At 49.5% G+C, this 22,512-nt stretch overlaps 1 protein-coding gene across 6 annotated transcripts in view; it reads right to left on the reverse strand.

Moving 5' to 3' along the window:
• Nucleotides 1-957: 957 nt before the first annotated feature.
• The window catches only part of RNF34 (ring finger protein 34), a 48,569-nt gene continuing 27,014 nt past the window's right edge, over nt 958-22,512 (reverse strand). For 5 of the 6 annotated variants that reach the window (XM_029619229.1, XM_029619224.1, XM_029619226.1 and 2 more), the window contains 3 exons: nt 17,957-18,158; nt 17,824-17,853; nt 958-4,124 (listed from right to left, as the gene is read on the reverse strand). In XM_029619229.1, coding sequence (XP_029475089.1) covers nt 3,937-4,124; nt 17,824-17,853; nt 17,957-18,158 — 420 coding nt within the window. In that variant the 3' untranslated portion in view covers nt 958-3,936. The remainder of the gene's footprint in view (nt 4,125-17,823; nt 17,854-17,956; nt 18,159-22,512) is intronic. The other variant, XM_029619227.1, reaches the window with a different exon arrangement.

The following is a 22,512-nucleotide window of genomic DNA, read 5'->3' on the forward strand; positions in this document are numbered from 1 at the left end:
CTAATAAAAATTACTGCCTTCAGCAAATTCTTTGCTATATCATTAATTATTCTGTTCTCTTTTTTTTTTGTAATCACACAGGGGAATGAAGCGTCCCTGTCAGGCACCCGAGGGATTAGGCTTCTCGGGGTAAGGCCGCATAGTCAGGGGGAGTGACTGGACCACCAGTATCGCCACAAGCTACCACTGTCACCGAGGAGAGGGCCTAGGCTGAAGAAATTCAAGGGGCAAGGCCCCCCCTAGAGCGAGGGAGACAGAACTGTCTCTCTAAACACAGAGGGACTAAGTCCCTTTTTACACTTATTTATTTATTTTTACTGTAAATTGAAATAAATCCAATACTTGCTTGAGCTTGCCCTAAAGAAGAAAGAAAGGGACCCCACAGGGTAAGGGGAAGCTAAGAAGGAAAGGAACCGCAGGGTGAACTGCCGGCATCTGCTGGAGACAGACAAATACTGAAGGGCTGCAGGGTAGGCTCTGTCCTGATACAGGATACCCTTTCAGTTTTGATCTGTCTCCATCTGCTGGACAGGAGGCTCAACCCACAGTCTGGACTGATCCGGGTAGTACAGGGAACTGCACTTTATTTTTGCCAATAAAAACCATTAGTGGCCTTGGTGTTTGTATCTTTTATTTGTTCTAATTCATACATGACACACAAATTGTCTGCTTATTTGGCATCTGCTGACTTGACACCAAAACATCCTCATCCTCTGCTTCCTTCCCCAAACACAAGAGGGCTGCAGAACGCTGCCATGTGGTGCTCTCCAGCCCAAGCTTGGGAAGACCTGCATTAGATCGGTGGGTGCTTCCCCGCTACAGTCAAATAGAGAAAACTGAAACCTAAACACGCCAGGCAGCACGCAAATGAGAACTCCCCCCACTAGCTGAGTTAGAATTTGAGCATGGATTTCCAATCAAGTCAGCATTAAAAATAAACTCAAGAGAATAACCGACTTCTGTAATCCCTTACAAACCTTTATTCAGTTTAAATCAACACTTTAAGAAAAAAAAATTACAACCTCCTAGATAGTCTTCTCTTTTAAATGTGGATTTCATTACCAACTATCTTCTTTCTATAACAAAATTAATAATTATCAATTTGCTCCCTTCTGAAAAATCAGGAAGAGTGTGCACTGGTTAGAGAAAGTATTTACTGTTCCTTTTAATAACAAAAGTGTAGTTAATTACACATTAGTAATAAGATGGCTGATGTCATTTGATTATGGAAAGCCACTCCTGATGGGGGATTGCCATTAAAATTAAGAACGTGCATGCTTTTTTTTTTACAAAGCCAGCTCTCTTAAAATAACTGCCACCTTAAAATGCCACCACGCTCCCAAGAGGCACAAACTCTTCTACAGCCCTGGCTTCACTCTTGTGTACAGAAACCAAGGCAGCCAAACTCACTGATGCCACCATCTCTGCACCAGCATTTTGCCCTCCAAGGGTGCAAGGGTTCAGCTTTACTATACTGTCCTAAACGCCTCTGGAAACAAACGTGCTGCGTCAGTGCCTGCAGAAGTAAGAGCGTGCAAACATGCCCTACAGAATTCTGCTGCGTGAGTTAACTGAGAGGGTGTGGGAGCTCCCAGCACCTGGGCAGTCTGTCATGAATCTTCGTTCGGCTGCTGGGTGTCTTAATACATTTATAAAATATTTACAGCTGGTCCAATAAAAGTTAAGATGGAATGGTTTTCACAGCCCTGTATGGTAAAAATGGAGTTGAAGTATACATAATACTCACCACTCCTATTGTAATTCCAAAAAAAAAACCAAAACATGGATCCATAGTCATTTTTAGTTAGGACATAAAACTGCTTGCTTTCAGTGTATTTCATTACTACACAGACCAGGTCTAAGTTTCAACTCTGCATCCCTGTTCAGACATGTTAAATGCCAACAGCTACAGCTCTTACTACACATTACTACTGCTGTCCTTTTGCAGCAAGTTTTAACCATTCCCCTGCAACTGCCCCATGCTCAATCTGTGCAGCAGATTAATCCCCCACGTATATTACAAGAGGTTCTGCAACAAAAAACAAACAAACTGCTACTTTATGTCCTCAAACTGCAAGAGAGAGCCCGGACCAATGTAGAACATTAATGCTGTGCGGGGTACAGCCCTTACGCTCGTAACACACCCACGCAGATACTGGAGGACACCTACCTCGAGAAAGCACCAGAACATCCAAGAGTTAGGGGAAGCCCGTGCAGCAGCAGCCGCCATGTTCTACCAGGACAGCAGCAGCTCTGCAGCGAGTGACTGCACACACACACAGTAGTAAGGGCAGTATTTCCTATAAAATCAGAATGAAAGTTATACAGAAAGAGAACTTAAGAGTTTAGACAGCAGTGTCTACCTCCAAACAGCCTCTCTTTACTTGAATGCTCCTCAGATGAAAGGCAACTCCATGTCACTATAAAAGGACAGGTAGGGTGGTTATGTAATTTTGCCCCTGATAGCACCCATCGTTTCTACCACTCCATACTTCCTCCCACAGTGGGTCAAGGTCTGCTGCTAGAGCCTGGGAGAGAGAACTCAAGACACCTGTTGCCACCTCAAAAGGTTAAAGTTGATGCGATCCTGCTAGCAGTTGTGCATTTATACACTACTGGCTACCCTGTTTCATTAGGAACAGGCTCCATAGAACCAGTGCTCACACAGCAGTACATAGCTACTGTCCCACTAAAACAGAGGCAAGGACTGGTTTAAGCACGTTTCTAGGTCTTTTTCATGAACGTTACAATCATATACACACAGTGCATGGAGCAAGAAGGGAGGGGGAATATTCTTCAGAAGAGAGCAAGAGGCGAGGATACAGCACAATTTATATTTAAATCAAGAAACTCAGCTCAACTAGTGTATGGGTGCACCAAAGTAACGTAACTTCTATTATTGTTTGTGATTGACAAAGGGGTTGGAGTGGGGGAAAGACCGACCAATTTGCAGCAGGCAGCTCCAATAATAAAGAAATAAGGCAGGACACTGAGCTAGAGGCATGGTTCCCAAACCAGTCCTGAAGGATCCCAAGCATGTCAGGATATCCACAACACCTCTGTATGAGATAAATTTGCAAGCAATGGAGGCCATGCATGCAAGTCTCGCTCAAGTACACTCATTGCAGATTCCCTGACAAACTTGAGCCCCTGGGGGTCCTCCAGGACAGGTTTGAGAACCTCTATGCTAGAGAAAACCATACAGTACCCAAATTCTATTATTAAAGGAACAAAAAACAAGCCTATTGCTGAATTCTCATCTTAGTAGAGCTACCTAACCCTACTATTCATGATTGTGTGATGGTTCACCTCAAAGCAACAGGGAAATACACATTTCCGTGCTCCCAGCCTGAGCAGCAGCTGTCTTCCCCACGACTACTTACAGGGCTCTTACTAGCTAACAATGCACACTAACTCCGGTCTTGCCCACGACAGAGAAAAGCCGCTCTGATTCTGTGTTTTTTTCTATTACAGTTCTGGTTCAGGTTACAAGGTGGTCACTCACTTCTAGTGAGATGATTTTATCTTCCATTATAAAGTGAAGCTCAGTCTAAAATGCTTCCACTATCTACATTACTTTGTACTTGTACACAGATCAGCTGAGTTTCAACAGATGCAGAGAGAAACTGCTGGTTTAAAACAAGCTGTAAACAGTCAGATTTTGTAAGTGGCTTATTTAGCAAGGCTGTGCACGCAGGCCTCATGCCAGATGCAGGTTCCCTGTCTCTGTACAGCACAGAAAACAGTGTTTCCAATTAAACATATTAATATTGCTAGCTAAAGATATGCCACATTTTACATTTGCTATTGAAATCAAAAGCTCTACTATAGAATCCAAGCATGGACTATAATTGTTTTATCCATCTTCATCATTAAAATAGTTCAAACTCAAATCACAAGTTGTACACTCTGTCCACACTTTTTTGGTCTCAAGTTTTAAGATTTGAATACATGGACAGCACGAACAACATACTGTCGACAGATGGGGCACTCGCTCATTCTCTTGCCACACTTTGTACAGGTCACCATATGGCCACATTCCAGAAGAACGCAGTCAATCACTGCATCCATACAAATCCGACAGAGATTATCATCACCGGTCATCACCTGCACCTTCTCTCCATCTGCAAGTAAAAAAAAAAATAATTAAATTAAAAATAGGTGAAGGTTCTGGGATAGATCAAGGAAAATAGGATTTATGTCCAAGCACTGAAACATAAAACTACACTTAAGTCAGTACGAAACCCAGATCACCCTTTCCCCATCACCAGTCAGAGAATTCACAGAAACCTGATGCAGTTAAGGACAGTCAGGCCCATCCAGTCTGCCCAATTTCACTCCTACTATAGTGCTAATGACTCCAGTTTCTCTCCGGCTTTGCATTTAAGGAGCCTCTGCCTCTCTCCCAGGCCTTCATGAATTTAGTTACTGTCTCCACCACCACTTTTGGCAAGCCCTTCCAAGTGCCCACTACTCTTTAGTTTTTGAGTGCTGCGTCCCATTCTATTCCCAGCACAGTGTACTCAGGCAGGGTCCACCACTGTACACCATTAAAGTGTTGGTTTGTTTATGGAGACAGACTCTCTCATCAACCTGGAGTGGTAAAGGACCAAAAAAGGAGATAACTAGGAGAAGGAGCAATTTTCTGTACCTGAGCTTGTATGGTTGAACAACTGGGCTATCTCCTCAAGCAGACACAGCCAGAAAGGGTCAACTCCTGATCTGCCACGTCTACCACGTTATTAGTCAAACTTAGTTTTGCACATGAAACTCCAAAGATAGTCACAAATGGAGAAATTACTTACCTGATAATTTCGTTTTCCTTAGTGTAGACAGATGGACTCAGGACCAATGGGTATAGTGTACTCCCCTGCTAGCAGATGGAGACTGAGTCAGGTTTCAAAGCTGACGTCACCCTAGATACACCCCAGCAGTTACCTCAGCCATTCAATATTCTCTTCAAAAAGACTGTTGACATATTATTGGAGAAATTGATTAGAATTTGGATACAACTTGATTGAGTACAGTTGTGGTCTCCAGTTTTTAATCAACACAGCAAATACTAGACATGCCCTGAACTAGGGATAGGGCAATGGCTTACCATAACCACATGGAATCGATATTCACCTCATGGGCAATTCCTTGGCACCTCTCCTAGGTAGCTGTGGGCAGGATGTTGAGTCCATCTGTTTACACTAAGGAAAACAAAATTATCAGGTAAGTAATTTATCAGTTTCCTAGTGTGTAGCCAGATGGACTCAGGACCAATGGGATGTAAAAAAGCTACTCCCAAATGGGCAGGAGGCTGCCCGTGGTCTTGTTAGCACCGCCCTCACAAAGGCTACATCTTCTCAGGCTTGGACGTCCAGGCGATAGAACCTGGAAAAGGTGTGCAAGGAAGACCGCGTCGCTGCTCGACAGATGGCGATGGTAGCTTAGCTTTGCCCTAGTGGAATGAGCTTTAACCTGAAGGGGGTAAAGACTTCCCTGCCTCCACATAAGCTCCCGTGATCACTTCTTTGATGCGGCGAGCTATGGTAGCTCGCAAAGCCGCTTTGCCTTGTTTTCTTCCCCCATGAAGTCTTGCGCACTGGTTCTGAGTGTTCCAGGAACTGTACTAAGCGCCTACTGACGTTTAAGTGGCGTAGTAGGCGGTAGTCTTCCATGTCCTTGTGTCTATCCGGGGATGGTAAGGAGATGGTCTGGTTTAGGTGAAACTCCGAGATTACCTTTGGTAAGAAGGAAGAGATGGTGCAGAGGAACAGTTCCAGACATGACAGCGCATGTAGTTCAGAGATGCGATGAGCTGAGTATATTACCACCAAGAATACAGTCTTCAGTGTTAACAGGCATAGAAACTGACTGTGCAGTAACCTAAAGGAAGGCCCTGCTAAAAAGTCCAATACTAGATTGAGGTTCCATAGGGGAACCGGCCACTTTAAGGGTGGTCAGAGGTGTTTAACCCCTTTTAGGAAATGGCCCAAGTCCGGATGTGTCGACAGGCGGGTTCCGTTCACTTCTCCCCTGAAACAGGAGAGAGCCGTCACCTGGCCTTCAAGGAGTTGAGGGACAATCCTTTGTTCAGGCCTTCCTGTAAAAATTCCAGAATCATGGGAATCTTGGTTGTTCATGGGGGCACCCCGCAGTCCACGCACCAGGCCTCAAATATTCTCCAGATCTGTACGTATGCCAGGGACGTTGAGAACTTCTGTGTGTGAAGCAAGGTGGTGAATACAGCTGCCAAATATCCCCGCTTCGTCATGCAAGCCCTCTCAAGGGCCAGACCATAAGACAGAATTGAGTTGGGTCCTCGTGAAGGACTGGACCTTGTTGGACAAGGTCCCTGTGCAGGGGGAAGCGTAAGGGACTCTCCACGAGAAGCTTCCACATGTTTGTATACCACGGGCATCTGGGTTAATCTGGGGCCACCAGAAGGACCAATCCTCTGTGGTGTTCGATCTTGCGGATGATCTTGCCCAGCAGGGGCCACTGAGGGAAGGCGTACAGTAAGTCGTCCTCCTCGGGCCAGGACTGGATAAGGGCGTTGATCCCTTGGGTGCGCTGATCTCATCTGTGACTGAAAAAAAAAAAACCAAAAAAACCGGGGGACCTTCGCATTGTGAGATGTGGCCAGTAGGTCAATGGACTGGACTGAAGGCCCCAGCGATCTACTAGGAGCTGGAAGGATCTGGTTGACAACACCCATTCCCCTGGATCCAGATTCTACTTGGAGAAATTCTGCTCTGATGTTTTCTTTTCCCGCAATGTGGGAAGCAGAGATCTCTTGTAGATTTAACGCCACCCATTCCATAAGGGGGTCTATTTCCAGAGACACTTGGTGGCTTTTGGTGCCTCCCTGGCGGTTGATGAAGGCTATCATTATTGCATTGTCAAACATCATGCAGACTGCCTGTCCCTGGAGCTTGTGGCTGAAATGCAGGCACGCTAAATCTGACTGCCCATGCTTCTTGGTGATTTAATTTCCAGCGCGCCTCTTCCTTAGTCCATCGCCTCTGGGTTGTCAGTTCTTTACAGTGAGCTCCCCACCCTCGGAGGCTCACATCAGTCGTGAAGGCGATCCAATTCGGAGGGGATAGACTTACACCCTTGCTTAGGTGAGTTTCCTGTAGCCACCCCTGGAGCTGAGAACATACTTCCATCGGTAGGTGGCTCGAGTAGTCGAGATAGTGGGTTCCAGCATGACAGCAGGGAGTGTTGGAGTGGCCGCATGTGTGCCCTCACCCACAGTATTACTTCCAGGGTTGACACCATGAGGCAGAGGACCTGAAGAAGCTGCACACCCCGAGGTGCATCGTGTTAGTCAACCGACGTACTTGGCACATCAGCTTCCTTATTCTCAAGGGAAGGAGGAAGACCTTGTCCTACTTGATGTCAAACTGGACTCCCAGGTACTCCAAGGACTGGGAGGGGTTGAGGCTGCTCTTGTCCATGTTCACAACCCAACCGAGTTCGTGTAGGAAGGACCTGACCCTGCTGGTCACCAGGAGGCTCTCTTCCAACTTTGCCTGAATCAGCCAGTCTAAGAAAGGGTGCACCAGGATCCCTTCTTTCCTCAATGCTGCTGCCACGACCACCATAATTTTGGAGAATGTTCGGGGTGGGGATTGCCAGGCCAAAGGGCAGCATCCGGAACTGGTAATGGCGGCCCAATACCGCAAAGTATAGGAAATGCTGGTGGTCTTGACGGATTGGGATACGAAGGGAGGCCTCCAAGAGATCCAGGGAGGTTAAGAACTCTCCCGGCTGTACGGCCATTTTGACGGAGCGAAGAATTTCCTTGTGGAAGTGAATTATCCGCAGATGACGATTGATTCTTGAGATTCAAGATGGGTTGGAATGACTCTTCCTTCTTGGCTACGATGAAATCGATGGAATAACGCCCCATATTTACTTGGGTGTAGGTACCGGGGTTATAGCCCTCAGACTGAAGAGCCTTATCAATGTATATTCCACTGCCAGTTTTTTGTGCTGGGAGTGGCAAGGTGACATGACCATGTTCAGAGGGATGCTGCAAAATTCCAGAGCATATCCTTCTTGTATGATGTCCAGTACTTGTTTGTCAGACGTGATCTCAGCCCACTGCTGAAAGAAGAGGGATAGTCGGCCCCCTATCTCCTTGTCCAGTGGATGGGTCGGCCAACTTCATTAGGAATTTCGGGTCGAACCTGAGCACGAACCCATTCCTCTTTTTGGTTGTCAGTTCCAAAAGGACCGAGAACTTCCCGAAGGCAGAGAGATCTGAAACAATGAGTTTCTGTAGGGCTGGAAACACTGGGAGCCCCTGGCCCAACCCCTCATGGGAGAGGGGTGCTATGACCTTTTTCTTATCTTCCGTTAGCCTAGGCACTGGAGATTCACCCCACTTACTGGCTAGTTTTTCCAATTCACTACCGAATAGGAGGGATCCCTTAAAAGGCATCTTTGTGAGGTTCGCCTTAGAGGTCATGTCTGCTGACCTATTTCACAACCATAGCTGTCTTCTGGCCACCATCAGTGAGGCTACTCCTCTGGCCAAAGTCTGCGTACTAGGTCTGAGCTTGCATCCGCTAGGAAGGCTGTGGTGGGCTCGATCATCTCTCTGGTATGTGCTCCTGAGCTATCTGCCTCTCGAAAGAAGCAGACAAAAACAAGCCACCAGGGCACAACAGGAAGCAATCTGCAGTGTCATTACTATCACTTGAAGGCCTGCTTAAGGATGGATTCCAACCACCTATTGTGAGCATCCTTCAAGGCCGCTCCTCCCTCTACTGGGATAGTTTGCTTTGAGACAGCGCAGACCAGGGCGTCCACTTTCGGGAAACACAGGCGTTCTTTGGCCACCGGGTCCAGAGGGTATAAGGCCTCCAGGGCCAGACCTTTAAAACTGACTTCCGGGGAGTCCCATTCCAGGTCAATCAACTCCTGGATGGCTTCCAGCTTCAGGAAATAGCAAGAGGGTTTCCATAAAGACACCAGGATGGGATTCTTCCTTGGTTCCGACATAGGGTCTGTGCCAAGAACTCCCAGAGTCCAGAATTGCTCAGGTCTGGGGTGCTGCAAAGAGGATTTATATTCAGGCAACAACCAACAAGGACTAAATTACATAGTCTGGGTAAACAAATAAGTATGGGTGTAACTTGCTTGTTACAGCGGTTACTACCCCGAATCAATTAAGCCTGATACTTCACTTGGAATACATATCCAGCGCAGCTCGCTGCTTTAATGGCAGGGGGAAATAAAGAAAAGAGGATTTATATTCAGACAACAACCAACAAGGACTGAATTGCACAGGCTGGGTAAACAAATAAGCTTTGGAGTAGCTTGCTTAGTGGCAGTTACTACCCCTACCAATTAAGGTAGATACTTCACTTAGATGCAGCTCCAGCACTGCTCTCTACATCAATGGTGGGGGTGAAAGGTAACTAGAACCAAAAGTTACTAATAAGGGCCAAGAGTAACAGATAAGTATGAGGGAAAAAAAAAGTGTGTGAAAGCTTGCTGGGCAGACTGGATGGGTCATTTGGTCTTCTTCTGCCGTTATGTCTATGTTTCTATATCTATAAGGTCATGGCTGACTCATCCACCGACTGGGAAGGGCCGGATTTGGAAAAGTTCTGAGAGTCCAGCCCTCCCTGGGTTTCCTCACAGTCCTGACACAGGGCTGCACAGCCTGACCTGGAATCCTTCCTAATATGCAGGCAGCACAAAGGGAGTTTCGGAGTTTCTTTGCTGCCGGGGCCATAATACTCTGTAGCTTGTGCATTCAGCCGTATAGTGCCTCTCGAGTACAGGCCTGACTCGGCACACGTACATCTGAGCAGCCAGTTGTGCGTGTAGTTATGCACATAGATATGCGCACAGAAGTGAGCGTGTGAGGCGCACAAGGGCCAGCCCACACTGCACATACCGACGGTCAATGGGGGAAAATGGCGCTGCAACAAAACCGTGCACAAGATAGCACCGCCACGTGGAGTGCCCATCGAGCCTGAAGAGGGACCTAGCCCATCGGGGCGCTGCTCAACCCACTTGGAAACCCCCTTCCTTCGCCCTAATCGGGGTTGGGAATGATGTCGGTACGGCGCCGAGCAAGGAGACCAGAGGAAAGACTTACCAAAGTCCTTCCACGTCTCTAGATAAGAGGAATTTCTCTACTTACCTGGGCTCAGCGCTTACCAGCCGAGTACGGAGACGGTCTCCGGCTGCAGAGGGAGAGGGCTTAGGCAGTCACCTCCACACTCTGCTTCCTGCACCCGCTGCCTTTCAGCTGCTTGAGTAGCGAAGTCCATGCCGGGAACCGGCTACCGGACTAAGGTACACCTCTGAGGGATCTCGGAAATCACCTCAGGAATTCTCAACTGGGGAGGGACCTTTAGGTATCACCGCAAAAGAGCAGGGCTCAATCTTTTCTCCAATTTAAAAGTAGAAATTTGAAGGTAAATTTTCCTCATCTAAAGCATACTGTGTTCCCGACAGAAGACAGAGATACTGAATGTCTGATGACCCCTGCATCAGGGGTGACATCAGCTTTGAAACCTGACTCCCTCTCCCATCTGCTGGCAGGGGAGCATAAACCCATTGGTCCTGAATCCATCTGGCTACACGCGTTAAAAGCCCATCAGCTCAGCTTCCTACCTGCATCCCCCACTTTCAATTCACTGTAACCCTGTCCTCCCTCCTGATAATACATACTAACCAGTACTACTTAATAATGAAAGATCATTTTAAAAAGTAGAAATTGCATGTAACACACGATACCCCTCCTTCCAATCTCTTTACTTCAGGGGTAAAAATTAATGAATGCTGTTTCCAACCAGGTCACTCAGCAATTTAACTGCTACTGAGAGACAGATATTTGACATGCAAAGCAAAGCTGAACTGCATTAAAACTGGTCCATGAGAGCACCTTATGTTCCAGGTAAAACCTGTCATTCTCTCCAGCTTAGCTACAGTACTGAATCACACCTAGGAGTTAAAAAGGAGCTAGTATAAGTGGAATCCATTTTACAGTCAAGTCATGAAGGAAAAACACAACAATTTCGGGCCATGGGAATACTGTTTGGGGATTGCCATGCGAACATACATGCCATACTGGGTCAGACCAAGTCCAGTATCCAAGTCAAGTACTTGGCAGGATCCCAAAAGCAGTGCTCAGTTTCTGCACCAGCTAGCCTCACAGATGGTTCTCTCCTGGAAGCTAACTAAGTCCATGCCAGAACTCGGCTATCGGACCAAGGCACCCAACTGAGGGAGGATCACCAGATATCAACTCAGGAGAACTCAATGTGGGAGGGATAAGAAAATTATTCCTTACCTGCTAATTTTCGTTCCTGTAGTACCATGGATCAGTCCAGACCGTGGGTTGTCTCCCCCTTCCAGCAGATGGAGTCAGAGCAAAGCTGAGAAGGTGGACCCTTATTAGTAAGAGCGCCCTCTGTATCCCTTCAGTATTAAGTATATCCAAGCAATAAGCAAAAAACAATTTGGATGGATCTGAGAATAAACCTGAACTGCGAATGGAACAAACCAAACACGTAGTAACTTTCACAGCCAACTAACGAAAGGAACTTGCAGAATGAACTCCTAGTCAGACAAACCCACCGGATAAGACTAGGAAAAAACAGTAGACAGACGAGCTGCAATAAGCTTCCCCAAAAAAACCCCAAATTCAAAGGGAGGGCGTCTGGACAGATCCATGGTACTACAGGAACGAAAATTAGCAGGTAAGGAATAATTTTCTTTCCCCTGTACGTACCAGGATCAGTCCAGACCGTTTCCTTCCCTAAGTAAGGTGGGTCCCTGAAAGCCCAGCTCGGATGACCTGAGCCCCAAAGGAACCAAAATCCGGAGACTGAAGATGCAAACTATAGTGCCGAGCAAATGTATGCAGGGACTTCCAGGTCGCCGCTCTGCAAATCTCTTGCGGCAACACTGCCTGGATCTCTGCCCAGGAAGCTGTTTGGGCTCGAAGAGAATGCGCCTTAATGCCCACCGGAGGCTGTTGGCCCGCACCAAGGTATGCGACCGATAAGGCTTCCTTCAGCCAGCGGGCAATAGAGGTCTTCGAAGCCTTGTGACCCTTCTTGTGACCACTCCAGAGGACAAATAGATGGTCCGACAGGCAAAAATCATTAGTGACTTCCAGATAAGCGCATGAGCACGCGCTTAACATCGAGCCGCCGCAGTTGCGGGGAATCCTCGTCAGAAAAAGATGGAAGCTCCACCGATTGATTCAAATGAAAAGCAGAGACCACCTTCAGCAAAAAGGAAGGCATCGTGGACAATGTGACTCCCGAGTCCGTAATACGGAGAAAGGGCTCCCTGCACGACAGGGCTTGTAGCTCCGAGATCCGACGGCCAGAACAGAGAGACACTAGAAACACAGTCTTCAAAGTGAGGTCTTTGAGAGTGGCCCTCTTTAAGGGTTCGAAAGGCGGACCTCCCAGGATATGGAGTACCAAGTTTAAGCTCCAGGAGGGACATAAACTGCGCACTGGTGTCTTGACATGTTTCACTCCTCTAAGGAACCGAACAACATCTGGATGTGACGACAGCGGAGCTCCTGCCAGACGCAAGAGAGCCCCGAGAGCTGCCACCTGAACCCTCAGCAAATTGAAAGCCAGTTCCATGTCGAGCCCCCGTTGTAGTAAAGCCAGGACCTGGGCTATTGATGCCTGGCGTGGCGAGATATTGGAAGATACACACCAGGCTTCAAAGACCTTCCAGACCCGGACATAGGCCGCCGAGGTCAAAGTCTTCCGAGCCTTCAGAAGGGTAGAGTTAACCGCTTCATGATACCCCCGCTTTCTTAGTCTGCGCCTCTCAAAAGCCAGGCCGCAAGACAAAAGCATTCTACCTGGTCGAAAAATACAGGACCCTGCCGCAGAAGGTTCGGCAGATGTCCCAGGAGCAATGGACCGTCCACTGCTAGATTGATCGAGTCTGCAAACCACAGGTGACGCGGCCACTCCGGAACCACCAGGATGACGGGCCCCTGGTGCAACTTGATCCTCCGGAGTATCTTTCCCATCAGAGGCCAGGGTGGAAATACGTAGAGAAGAAGGACGTGCCGCGGCCACGGCAAGACTAGGGCATCCACGCCTTCCACCCCATGTTCATTGGCTGAAGAAGCACGGAGCCTTCGCGTTTCTGTGAGTGGCCATCAGGTCCAGATGGGGACACCCCCACCTCTTGAAGAGAAGGGAAGTTGTCAGCTCAGACAGCTCCCATTCTCCGGGATCGATGTGCTGACTCAAGAAGTCCGCTTGTACATTGTCCACTCCCACAATTTGCGAGGCCGCTAGATGGGAGAGATGGAGCTCCGGCCAAAGAAGGAGCTTGTCCGTTTCCTGCGACACATGATGAATTCTGGTCCCTCCCTGACGGTTGATATAAGCCACCGTTGTGGCATTGTCAGAGAGCATGCGAACCGCTCAGCCCTGGATCTGTGGGAGAAACTGCTTGAGTGCTAGACGGACAGCTCTCGTCTCCAGATGGTTGATCGGCCAGGCTACTTGATCTGGCGTCCATTGTCCCTGTGCAGAGAGCCGTCCGCACACTGCACCCCAGCCGGTGAGACTGGCATCCGTAGTGATGACTATCCATTGTGGGATTTCCAAGTCCACTCCCTGCAGCAGGTGATCCAGACTGAGCCACCACGAGAGACGGTGCTGACAAATGGAGGAATCGGTAGCGGAGCCTGAAATTCCTGGGAGATCGGCTTCCAGTGAGAAAGCAAGGCTCTTTGTAAGGGCCGCATATGTGCCAGAGCCCACGGCACCACATCTATCGTGGAGGCCATGGTACCCAGAAGCTGCAGATAATCCCAGGTGGTGGGGGGCAGAAGGATCCGAAAACGTCGTAACTGCGAATGAAGAGCCAGCGCTCGCTCCACTCTGAGAGAGACCTTGCCCACAGCGTTATTGAAGTGCGTCCCCAAGAAATCGAGGGACTGCTACGGGGTGAGCTGACTCTTGGCAAAATTCACCACCCAGCCCAGCGACTGAAGGAGATGCAGGACCCTGTCGATCACTTGCTGACATAGGTCGCTGGACTTCACCAAGATGAGCCAGTCGTCGAGATAAGGGTGGACCAAGATTCCTTCCTTCCGCAGAGCCGCCGCTACAACCACCATAATCTTGGTGAAGGTTCGAGGTGCTGTTGCAAGGCCGAAGGGCAGGGCCTGGAATTGATAATGCTGCCCCAAGATCTTGAACCGCACAAAGCGCTGATGGCTCTTCTGGATGGGAATATGTCAAGTCCAACAAGGCAAGGAACTCGCCGCGGCATACTGCAGCTATCACCGACCACAGGGACTCCATCCGGAAGTGAGGAATCCGGAAAGCCTTGTTGACCATCTTGAGGTCCAAGATTGGCCGGAAGGACCCCTTCTTTTTTTGGCACCACGAAGTAGATGGAATAGTGGCCATGCCCGTATTCTGCTAAGGCAGTGGAATGATGGCCCCAAGGGTATGGAGGTGATAGAGGGTCTGGCGGACAGCCTCCTGTTTTCTGGACGGACCGCATGGGGAGAAGACAAACTGGTCCCGAAGAGGCCGAGCAAATTCTAAAGCGTAACTGTGTTGTAGAATATCCAAGACCCAACGATCCGAGGTGATCTCGGCCCACTCCCCAAGGAAGAGGGAAAGGCGTCCCCCTATTCTGGGAGTCGAAGAGCAGACCGGCAATACCTCATTGGGAGGATTTTGAGGCTGCACCTTGGGCAAAGGTATTGCGAGCGGGCCGCCGCCCGCGAAAGGACCGAGACCAAGACTGCGATCTTGAAGAAGTAGCCTTGTGAGCCGGAGGTCTAGACTGTCTGAAACGTTGCTGTCCCTGGAAACGGGTGCGCGAGGAACTGAAAACCCTGGAACTGTGAGGACGGTCTTCCGGCAGCTTATGCACCTTATTGTCGCCCAGCGACTTAATCAGCTGGTCCAGTTCATCCCCAAACAGTAGTTTCCCTTTGAAAGGAAGACAGCCCAGCTGAGCCTTAGATGAAGAATCCGCGGACCAGTTTTGCAGCCAAAGGAGACGCCTCGCCGAAACCACGGACACCATGGACTGCGCTAACAACCTGAGAAGATCATATAAGGCATCCGCCCCATATGAGATAACCGCCTCCAGGCCCTCCGCTTGCTGTGCCTCTGCCAAGGGAAGGTCCTGGGTACTAAGCAATTGCTGGACCCACCTTAACCCTGCCCATTGCATCAAAGAACTACAGACTGCCGCTCGGACACCCAGAGTGGATACCTCAAAAACCCGCTTTAAATAAAGCTCGAGCTTTCGGTCTTGCAAATCCCGCAAGGCGGCACCTCCCATGACAGGGATGGTAGTCCTCTTCGTGACAGCAGTCACCGCGGAGTCCACTCGAGGAACCTTGAGGAGCTCCAGGTACTGCTCCGGGAGTGGGTACAGCTTGTCCATGGCCCTGCCGACCCTCAGGGATGTCCCATTCTTTTGTTAATAATTGTAGGAGGCTAGGGTGGAATGGAAACGTCTTAGCAGGCGGACGGAGCCCTGCCAGGACCTGATCCCCCTTCTTGGAAGTGGTAGTGGGCTCAGGAGACTCCTGTGGAGGGTCGACATCCAATTCCTCCAGGACGTGAGGAATAAGATGGTCCAATTCATCTAGTTGAAAAAGCCGAAGAACCCTGGGATCATTGCCCTCTACCTGCGGAGCTGTTTCATCCAGATCCGGGTCCACAAAGGGGTCCCAAGGAGGAGGAGGGGGGGCCGGTAGAGGGTGCTGCGAGACCACCCGCACCCGAGAGCATGAGGGGGTCACAGCCGACCCGGTAGAGACACTCAGCCCCCCCCCCCCCCCGGGACTCCTCAACCCGAGGGACTTTCGATGGGGGAGAGGGCAAAGCCGGATCCTACTGCTGCTGGCTCAGCCGAGCCAGAGAGGTACTGTGCATCAACAAAATGAAGTCCGTCGAAAATGGCCCAGGGGGAGGAGGGGGCAGAGCAGGAAAATCCCCCTGAGGCAGGTCCCCATCTGGCAAGTCCACCAGGGTAAGAACCGGGGGCGAGGGAGCCTGCGCAAGGGCCGGATCAGCGCTAGAATGCACAGAGGCGTCATCAGAGAAATCCAAGATGGCTGCAGTTCCCGCTTCGGATGGGAACAGGGCTGGCCCTTCAACACTACGGCGTGAAACAGTGCGCCCCTCCGGCCTCAAGGTGCCCTCCCCACCTGGGAGGCACCCAGCACAAAGACCCTCCCGAGACATCCGGGAGGCCAGCTCTCCGCATGCGGAGCATCGCGTGGCATGGAGGCAAGAGCAGGGAACACCTCCGAAGGCTGCCTGCAGCTGGGAAACCACACTGCTTCTCCAACCAAACACTCGACCCCAGAGAGCAGGTACGCGACCAAGCTCTCCTTCGTTGTGTCTTTTTTTTTTTTCCCTCTGTCAGAAGAATGTCGCATCTCTGACGAACAAAGACTGCTGCTGAGGAAGAACGGCCTCTCAGGCAGCGGGTTGGCAAAATGGGGGAGAGGCTGGACCACCAGCTTACACCCCAGGCAGCAGAAGAAGCTGAAAAATCAAAACTACACTTACCCCAAACGAGACAGGTAACAGGAGATAGAAAAGATACAGAGAGAGGCCAGTCCCTGACAAGAGTCCTGCCTGCAAGCTTAGACCCAAGTGCCAGAGGCAACTCTCCTCAACTTCTCTTTATTATTCTTTTTTTTTTTTTTAAAGAACCAGATCCATCCAACAAAATAGAAGAGAAAGCTATAAATTAAACAACTATCCTTCCTAAGCTGAGTAGGGAACCGTAGGTGAGACCCGCATCTGCTGGAGTCAGAGGAATACAGAGGGTGCTCTTAGTAATAAGGGTCCGCCTTCTCAGCTTTGCTCTGACTCCATCTGCTGGAAGGGGGAGACAACCCACAGTCTGCACTGATCCTGGTACGTACAGGGAACGTAAGGTAGCACGTAAGGAGCAGCAGTGAATGATTAGTCCTCAGTAGGGAGATGCACGTCCACCATCTGCTGGAGCTGGAGAATACTGGCAGGCTGATGTCACTGCAGGGGTAATACCATGACATCCGGCTCCAGCTGCTGGTAGAGGTGCATGACCCCACTGGTTGTGGATTAACCTGTCTGAATGCTGAGAAATAATGGTTTATGGACTTTTCCTCCATGCCCCTGCACAGCATGTACAAGTGGCTCGGGTAGCCTTCTCCGGCCTGACAGCTCCTTGGCCAGTGGAAGCTGCCACAGTAACAGCTGCATTCTTCCATCCCTCTCTGGACCCGAGGGCACTAACCCTTGCAACGTGCACGCCATGTTGCAGCCAGAGCTATGGACTTTACCTTCCCTATTTCTAGTTTTAATAAGTTTGCCTACACCCCCCCCCACCCCAGCCCCTGCTCCAGGAGTGTAAGATGAAACCGCACTTTACACAGCATTGTGGTATTCCCGATGTTTGTGAATTCTATTGGGCTTTAGAGTAGTTTAGTAGAAGGTAAGATATTTCTTCAAGGAACAAGCAGGCATGGACTAGGCCAATGTAACTCATGGCAATAGCATGCCTGAGGCTATTTAGCAACCAGAAAGTTTACAATATATAACAAAAAAAAACAAAAAACCACGTACAAGCTTGGTATACCAGACTGCAATGGCAAATCGTTGCCATTATTATTTTAGTGCGTGCAGAATGCACGAGAGAAAAAAAAAAAAAAAAGATATGGACCAAAACCGTTTACTTGTTTATACCAACTCAGCAAGGGAAGCAGTGTGACAAAGAAGAGCAGACAGACGACCGACAGAGCAGCTGCCACAGGGCACATGCATTTTAATTTAAAGGTCTACTAACCTATTATAGCACCACTGTCCAGATGTTCCACTGGAGGATTAAAAGAGAGATTGAGAGAGAAAAGTTATGAATCTGCCAACCTGAAGAGGCATAAGCAGAACTTCCAAAGAGGGGAAAGAAAAGCCCAACCTACACGACTTGCGATTCTCTTCCGTTTCTCTGTACAGTCTGTTTACTTTCTCTACCAATTCCCACTTTTCACAGCATCCAGAATAGTTGACAAAGTTACGGGCCAGGATTTCTTTCAGCTGCCGAACTGTCAAGTTTTCAATCTCCTCGAGAGTAGACAAGTCAGATAGCGATGCCCTGGCTCGTTTTCTCGACAGCCCAGGGGTCTGAAACAAACATTTTGGCAGCAGTTAGAAGTGAATACAAGTCCATGCACGGTGGGGAAGAGGAGGAGCAGAGCTCACATAAGGTTTGTGTAATGCAGAAGCAGTTGGACTACCAAGTTCCTTATCAGTCAACAGCAGTTATGTTAACAGTAACAGTACATTAAGAGGATTTAAAATAAACGCACACGTTGCTCTTTCGAGTTTTCTACTTGCTGCAAGGAAAAGCAGAGAGGATCTCTCTCAAGGGTAGGCAAGGCCGATCCGGAAGTGCCGAAACAGGTCTGGTTTTTCAGGACATCCACAAATATACATGAGAAATATCTGCATACAATAGAGACGGTGGAAACAAATATACCATATGCATATTCTTTGTAGATATCCTGAAAACCAGCCCTGTTTGTGGCACTCCAGGACTGGAGTTGCTAATCCCCGTTCCCTGTACGTACCCGGATCAGTCCAGACTGCTGGGTTTTGCCTCCCCTCCAGCAGAATAGAAAAACTTGAAGAGCACCCCCTCTTAAACAGGCGTGCCACCTATTTCTCTTCTGTCTCCATCAGATGGAGGTGGTGCAAAACCTGCAGTTCTGAACAGAGGTGGAAGTTCCAGATCAAGCAGGCCAGCAAGTCGTGGTAAATCCTCCCAGGGGCTTGGCAGGTCCTGTGGGACCATCCCACCTGGCAGCAGGTATACCCGGAGCAAGGGTTGGATACCCTGCCTGCTCCTTGTTCCAGTGAGGTGCCAGGGGTGATTACCAGTGGTCCGGTCCCTCCCCTTTCTTCACCCCAGATCCCGGAGAAGCCTGCATACCTCCGGTAAAGCTACCTTTTTGTTTCTCCGTTAAAAAAAACCAAAACAAAAAACAAAGCGAGCCGGGAGCCTCTCTTTTGCTTAGCCGCGCAGCTGTTCTTTTCATCTGCACGGTCGGTGGCTGTGGGTTCGTCAAGGCCACGTCTTCGGCTGTGTTCCCGATGCTTCCCTAGTGGGGAGGGACATCAGGTGTGGCGAGGGGAGCAACAGCTAAGTGCGGGAACGGTGACCATTTTAAATACTTTTGCTCCCACCTCACCTCTCTCCTGCTGACTTGAGCCCCGACTCTCAGGGCTCGTTTCAAGATTTCTCCGATGACTACCTTGACCCCCTGGTTGGGGATGCTAGGGGCCAGCCTGTCTTTACTGCTGACTTTGTGCTATTGATGCACAAAGCTTATCTGACGAGCAGGGTGAAGCATCAGTGCACAGGCAGGTTGAAGGCCCCCCCCCCCCCCCCACCTCCCGGAAGGTCCCCAGATGACTGGAGCCGCAGGGGGCTGCTAGGATCCGAAAGATCTGGGGCCCCCTCACTTCGAGGGAATACTTGTCCCCCTGGGGCACCCAGGCCCTGACACTCCCTTGGCTCCCCCCTCTTCACTGGGATTGCTCAGGACAAGGAACCGGAGAAGGCCTTGCCTTTGGATGGCGACAACGTGAAGGTTGTTCGCTTATTTCAGAGGGATGAGCTAGACTCTCTGATTCCACCATGTCCTAGCAGAACTGGGTATTGCGCTCCTCCAGGATGACCCAGGCCAGGACACAGTGGACCCCATTTGGGCCAGGTTGTGGGATCCAGCCAGGACGTTCCCGTTCCATCAGATGGTTCAACAACTAATGGTCCAGGAGTGGGGCACTTCAGAGTCAGGCTTGTGTGTGGGCCGAGCTATGGACGAGCTCTATCCCTTGCCCGAGGAGACCTTGAAACGTTTGAAGGTTCCAAAGGTGGACGAAAAGGACAAACTATTCCAGTGGCAGGAGCAGCGGCTCTTAAGGATCTACAGGCTAAAAAGCTCAAAGACCATCTCAAAAGAATCTTCGAGGTTTCGGCCCTCGGCATTAGGGCCTCAGTCTGGAGCAGCTTCATGCTTTGAGCGAGCCTGAGGTGGGTACAGCAGCTCCCGAGTTCCAAGGATCTCTCCCCCCCCCCCCCCCCCCAGCAGGAGTATGAGCAGGCAGAGCACTTAAAGGCGGTGGCAGCTTATGGTGCTAATGCCTTATACCAGTGGTCCCCAACCCTGTCCTGGGGGCCCACCAGCCAGTCGGGTTTTCAGGATATCCACAATGAATATGCATGAGAGAAAAATTTGCATGTTATGGAGGCAATGCATGCACATTTTCTCTCATGCATATTCATTGTGGATATCCTAAAAACCCAACTGGCTGGTGGGCCCCCCAGGAGAGGGTTGGGGACCACTGCCTTATACGACCTCCTCCATACCTCGTCCAGGACTATGGTGTCCACGGTATCAGCGAGGAGGCTCCTGTGGTTAAGCAACTGCTGATGGTTCCTCGAAGTCTTAGCTTGGGGCGCTCCCCTTTAAGGGCAAATTCCTTTTTGGTGAGGACTTGGAGCAACTGATGAAGTCTCTGGGCAACAACAAGGTGCATAAGCTTCCTGAGGACAAGCCTAAGGGGGCTAGAGGTTTTCTTCCTACCCACTCGTTTTTGGGATCAGAGATGCTTCTGGCAGAGCAGGGCGCCTCCACCGGGCCAGAGGCAAACCTCAGGGAGGTCTCAATCCTGGTCCCACTCCTTTCGCGGATGCAGACCGAACCACGACGGGGTCAATCAGGGGTCTCGGGGCCCAAATCCTCTCAATGAGTTAAGGCCGACCCATTCCTCCACCTCATTCATCGGCGGATGGCTGTCCCTGTTTTACAAGGAGTGGGTCAAGATAACAGGGAATGGTGAATAAAACGGAAAGTGTCATAATGCCTCTGTATCGCTCCTTGGTGAGACCGCACCTTGAATACTGTGTACAATTCTGGTCGCCGCATCTCAAAAAAAGATATAATTGCGATGGAGAAGGGCTACCAAAATGATAAAGGGGATGGAACAGCTCCCCTATGAGGAAAGACTAAAGAGGTTAGGACTGTTCAGCTTAGATGAGAGATGGCTGAGGTGAGATATGATAGAGGTCTTTAAAATCATGAGAGGTCTAGAACAGGTAATGGTTATTTACTCTTTCGGATAATAGAAAGACTAGGGGGCACTCCATGAAGTTAGCATGTGGCACATTTAAAACTAATAGGAGAAAGTTCTTTTTCACTCAATGCACAATTAAACTCTGGAATTTGTTGCCAGAGGATGTGGTTAGTGCAGTTAGTTTAGCTGTGTTTAAAAAAAGGACCGCATAAGTTCTTGGAGAAGTCCATTAACTGCTATTAAGTAGACTTAGAAAATAGCCACTGCTCTTACTAGCAACGGTAACACGGAATAGACTTAGTTTTTGGGTGCTTGCCAGGTTCTTATGGCCTGGATTGGCCACTGTTGGAAACAGGATGCTGGGCTTGATGGACCCTTGGTCTGACCCAGCATGGCATGTTCTTATGTAACATCGGACCAGTGGGTTCTAAACATCACAGAACACTTATGCTTTAGAATTTGCTCGGCCTCTGAGACCTGTTTCTGATTTCTCCCTGCGGTTCACCGAAGCAGCAGATTGTCCATCAAACCCTCTACAGGCTGGAATGCCTCAGGGCCATCATTCCTGTTCTCCCAGATGAGTGGAGGATGGGCGTTACTCCATCTATTTTGTGGTGCCAAAAAAAGGAAAGCTCTTTCCGTATGATTCTGGACCTCAAGAAAGTGAGCAAGGCCCTCAAAGTACTGCACTTTCAAATGGAGACCCTACACTCTATCATTGTGGCGGTGCGCAACAGAGAGTTCTTGGCTTCCCTAGATCTAACAGAAGCATATCTGCACATTGGGATCCACAAGGATCAAAGGTTTTTCCGATTCATGGTCCTTTGAATGCATTTTCAGTTCCGTGCCCTCCCATTTGGTTTAGCTACAGCTCCCTGCACCTTCACCTAGGTGATGTTAGTGGTGGCAGCAGCTCTCAGGAAGGAGGGGGTACTAGTTCACCCGTACCTGGACGACTGGCTCATTTGAGCAAAAATTGGAAGAATTCTGCAGGCATGCAGTACACAAAGTCTTATACCGTCTGTGGTCCCTTGGTTGGATCATCAATCAGTCCAAGATCCATCTTCTTCCTTCTCAGGTCCTGGACTTGGGAGCACGGTTCAATACCCGAGTGGGCAAAGTTTTCCTCATGGAGGAACGGATCACCAAGCTGAGGACAAGTTCAACACCTCTTGGCAGCACCTGTACCCAGAATCTGGGACTACTTTCAGGTTCTTGGTTCCAAGGCGTCCACTCTGGAATTGGTCCCATGGGCATTTGCTCATATGAGACCTTTACAGAGAGTTTTACTCTCCCACTGGGATCAGATGTCTGAGGAATTTCAGATTCCCTTACTACTCACAGAGTCCGCCAGGTCCAACCTTGGCTGGTGGCTTGCCAACGACCACTTGAGGTGAGG

The sequence above is a fragment of the Rhinatrema bivittatum genome, chromosome 11 (assembly GCF_901001135.1).
Source record: "Rhinatrema bivittatum chromosome 11, aRhiBiv1.1, whole genome shotgun sequence".
NCBI lineage: Eukaryota > Metazoa > Chordata > Amphibia > Gymnophiona > Rhinatrematidae > Rhinatrema > Rhinatrema bivittatum.